This window comes from Osmerus eperlanus, unplaced genomic scaffold (assembly GCF_963692335.1).
Source record: "Osmerus eperlanus unplaced genomic scaffold, fOsmEpe2.1 SCAFFOLD_65, whole genome shotgun sequence".
In the NCBI taxonomy this organism is placed as follows: domain Eukaryota; kingdom Metazoa; phylum Chordata; class Actinopteri; order Osmeriformes; family Osmeridae; genus Osmerus; species Osmerus eperlanus.
In genome coordinates this window covers 35,553-40,000 of record NW_026911134.1, presented here as the reverse complement: position 1 = coordinate 40,000, position 4,448 = coordinate 35,553, and the positions used below count along the sequence as shown (strand labels likewise).

Below are 4,448 nucleotides of genomic sequence, written 5' to 3'. Positions count from 1 at the left end.
GCAGAAACGCAGCATAAGGTGTTCACTCTTCATGTGGAAACAATCCAAAATGATTTCGATCCACAGATGGTGACTGTGTCAGACAGAGAGAAGAGGAGAGAGGAGAGGAAACAGGAAGAGAGAGGGTGTGGAAGAGAGCAGGAGAGAGAGAGAGCAGGAGAGAGAGAGCAGGAGAGAGAGAGCAGGAGAGAGAGCAGGAGAGAGAGAACAGGAGAGAGAGCAGGAGAGAGAACAGGAGAGAGAGAACAGGAGACAGAGCAGGAGAGAGAACAGGAGAGAGAGCAGGAGAGAGAGCAGGAGAGAGAGCAGGAGAGAGAGAACAGGAGAGAGGGAGCAGGAGAGGGAGACAGAGGGAGTCTTAGGCGACATGGAGCATACATTGGGCCACATCACAAAGGCCATGTTGTCCATCCCAGCACGTACCGCCCCCCCCTCCCAGCACAGCCCAGTTGTGTCACTGAGGACATAGCTTCACCAGCTGAAGGCTGGGAGAGGACGAGAAGAGATGAGGAGGAGATGAGGAGGAGAGGAAGAGGAGGAGGAGAGAGGGTGTCAACAGCAACAGTCAGGTTTCCAGGAGACTAAATGTCATCTTGAGGTTAATGACAGCCACAGAAGAGGAGTGATTGGTGACAGGTGTGAGGCCGGGGTAGGTCCTCCAATCAGCTGTGGTCAAACCACAATACTATAAATGACGACAACACACGAAACACAGAAAACCACAGGCTTTCCCTCCAATCACATTCCTGCTGTCTTTTCAGCGACAAAAACAATGCTACTTTGACTGTCATGTTGTTAAACATCACTCAACAGAGTCTGTATAATCCAAACAAGTTGGTTCAGGGTGCAGATAGTCGCTTTTGTCATCTGAAAGTTATCAGCTGTTGGAATGCACCCGTTTCCCTCAACTGTAGAGATATAGCCTGGAATGTTGCCGTTCCAACCGTCAATAAACCAGGACATCTGCATTGATTCAGTGCTTATACATTCCCTCCCTGTTGTTCCTCAGGAGGTGAGGACAGACGAGGTACTGCGGGATAAAATCACACGACGTGCAACCACCTTGCTAGCATATGGCGTTTTGAGCAGTTGTGTTGTGTTGTTGAGTCTAGCAAAGCAGCGACACATCTCACTCCGACACATTTTGGACAAGCCCGTTTCAGCGTGAACAGCGGTTCACACTTGACTGGGGCAGCCTGCTAAGCGCTTAGACAACTGAATGGAAAAGTGACCACAGACCATTTCTAAAACCACCATTTAGCCACACTCAACGGCTATGTTAAGCATGCGTTAAGATTGACATCAAACTAAACTAGCTAATCGCCGCTCAAAGAAAAGAGCCCGGACGACACGCTCATGGCTCTTCAGCAGAACTAACGTCCCCAAGACAACAAGAGGGGCGACACTTGTCAAACCACCAAAATGTGAAACAGAAACACATTCACAGAGCAAAGGCACCGCAAGTTAGCTAGACACCAAGCCAGCTTTGCCGGAATTTTACATTCAGTTTCACAGACAATAAGACATGTGACAGCTTGCCACAACAGCTAGTTAGCCTGGTTCTTTTATTTTACAGCCCGTCTCTAAACTGACCTCACACTGGGTTTACACAGATAGCTTGTAACGTTAGCTTGCTAGCTGCCTTGTTAACCAGTCACCTAGCACTCCGTTAATGTTTAGCTAGCAGCCAGCTAGCAAACAAAAGGTAAGTTATAATATACTCCCAAAAATCCCATCACGTTTTCAGTTATTACTTCACCAGGGAAAGCTTTACTCACGTATACTGGTAATGGCCACGGGTAGGAAGAGGCTTCTGCCCCAACCGGCGACTTCAGTTTGAGTTCCAGCTTTTCTCCCATTCTCCACTTTCTACGGCGCTGCTGCGGTTAGCTACCAGCTAGCTAACGTTAGCTGGCTAGCTCGGGGTTCGGCTAGCTAGATGGTAGGCGAGCTAGCTACAACGTGAACATTGTCCTGTCAGAAAAATATCTTAAAACGCAAAAAAGAAAATTATGGACGTCATTTAGCTGGCTGTCGTACAAGGATTGTGTGGTGTTCAAAAAATTTCGATTTATTTGAATCTCATAGTAAAAATGGACTATCATGTCGAGTGGCCGTAACACCTCGATGGGATCACCGCCATCTTCAGCCCGGCACGGAGGAGCACTCGTTTTAGGGATACATTCTGAGGTGTGCATCACATGACCAATCCAAGTCACTGACAAACTGGGAGACTCTGCGCAAATCAATCCCCCATACAGTGAAACCGCTAACTTGCCATTTGGCTTTTACTTGGCTTGCGGCTAAGCACCTCGAGCACCACGATAACCAGAGTTCGGTTCAGATGCCCACCGAGTTTTAAATAAAATATTTCTAGTGATCCGCTGCACCGGCGGGGGACCCACATTCTAAACGAAGAACTTATGGTAGAACTACTAGAGGTGGCCACTTCCAAACCAAACTCGTCACCGACGTCACCGTAGTAGTATGACTCACAATACAATGGATCAACTAGCTACCAAGACTACGTAAAACGCTGGTTTACGTTTGTAGGTCGAAATGATAATTAAACCATTATATGACCAGTGCTTTTGTTCAAGTCCCTAGTAACAAAGTCACGGGATGTGCCATGTATGAATGGCACCGTCATGAGGATCACGTTTTGTTACCCGAGTTCACCCGGATGGATGAAGCGCTCATAACATAAGCGTAAAAAGGCTAAACTCCGCCCTTTATAAGAACTTCAGTCTTCAATGTCTTCCGTGTTGTTTGCTAGGTAAATAAATTGTAAGTCACATTTGCGCCACTATTGCTAACGTGATGCACAAACATTTACATTTAGTAGACGCTCTTATCGAGAGCGACTTACAGTAAGTACAGGGACATTCCCCCGGGGCAAGTAGGGTGAAGCGCCTTGCCCAAGGACACAACGTCATTTTTCACAGCCGGGAATCGAACCAGCATTCTTCTGATTACTAGCCCGATTCCCTAACCGCTCAGCCACCTGACTCCCACAAACAGTACCAACGTTTTTAAAAAGCCAAATACCTTAACATTTTTTAAATGGCCTTCTGGCGGAGACAATTAATTGTAAAGTGCTCCATTGACAACGTCAAGTATAACGGACTTAATGTCGCATTGGCAGGAGACAAACCAGCTCATTACACGACACGTGTCAAAAATCCCTTGCCTGGACTCGTGAATAAGTTCACCTCAGGGCTCGGAGACTCAGCAGAGACCTCAGGCAGACAGCTGGTTAATAGTAGATGATTGACGCTGATGGGCGCACCAGTTCAGCATCCCTGCATAGGCCCCCTGTCAGTGTGCATCTGTGTGGTTGCTAGGATACCATGGAGGCGGTTGCCAGGGAGAGCCAGACACCACCTCCTAGCCCTTGCCTCAGGGGGCCAGCAGAGGTGGGGTGGGAGAGGAGTTGAAGAGAGAGGGGTGTGGAGAAAGAGAGATTCTAGCCCCACCTCTCGTTGTGTCTGTAGAGCAGCAGAGTCAACACCCTCCGAATTCGAGACAGTGAAGCCATTCCACAATGTGCTCATCAGACATTCAGGGGGATCTGAGCCTGCAACCTGTTGATCTGCAGTGAAATGCTCTAACCACTGAGCTACACCCATCCCATGTACTTCATACAGGCAGCGCCACACCCCTGGTAATCACCTGGTGATATCTAACCTGGACTGACCTACATCTACACCAAAACTGCCTTCTCGTCCGGCCAGTAAAGAACTGGAGCAGGTCTGCTGGGGGGAAATAAGATGAACACAGGTCAGCTAGTCACTGGTAGAGAGAGAGTGATGAGGGGAGTTGTGGTTATGTATGTATTTCGGGAGGGAAGGAGAGACAGAGGGAGAGAAAGGGAGGGAGAGCGAAAGGGAGGTAGGGAGAGACAGGGAGGGAGAGAGAAAGGGAGGTAGGGAGAGACAGGGAGGGAGAGAGAAAGGGAGGTAGGGAGAGACAGGGAGGGAGAGAGAAAGGGAGGTAGGGAGAGACAGGGAGGGAGAGAGAAAGGGAGGTAGGGAGAGACAGAGAGAAAGGGAGGTAGGGACAGAAAGAGGGACAGGGAGGGAGAGAGAAAGGGAGGTAGGGAGAGACAGGGAGGGAGAGAGAAAGGGAGGTAGGGAGAGACAGGGAGGGAGAGAGAAAGGGAGGTAGGGACAGAAAGAGGGACAGGGAGGGAGAGAGAAAGGGAGGTAGGGAGAGACAGGGAGGGAGAGAGAAAGGGAGGTAGGGAGAGACAGGGAGGGAGAGAGAAAGGGAGGTAGGGACAGAAAGAGGGACAGGGAGGGAGAGAGAAAGGGAGGTAGGGAGAGACAGGGAGGGAGAGAGAAAGGGAGGTAGGGACAGAAAGAGGAACAGGGAGGGAGAGAGAAAGGGAGGTAGGGACAGAAAGAGGGACAGGGAGGGAGAGAGAAAGGGAGGTAGGGACAGAAAGA

At 49.5% G+C, this 4,448-nt stretch overlaps 1 protein-coding gene across 1 annotated transcript in view; it reads right to left on the bottom strand.

Moving 5' to 3' along the window:
- The window catches only part of dot1l (DOT1-like histone H3K79 methyltransferase), an 18,676-nt gene extending 16,196 nt beyond the window's left edge, over positions 1-2,480 (bottom strand). The window contains exon 1 of the mRNA XM_062455240.1: positions 1,779-2,480. Coding sequence (XP_062311224.1) covers positions 1,779-1,859 — 81 coding nt within the window. The 5' untranslated portion in view covers positions 1,860-2,480. The remainder of the gene's footprint in view (positions 1-1,778) is intronic.
- Between the last annotated feature and the right edge of the window lie 1,968 nt (positions 2,481-4,448).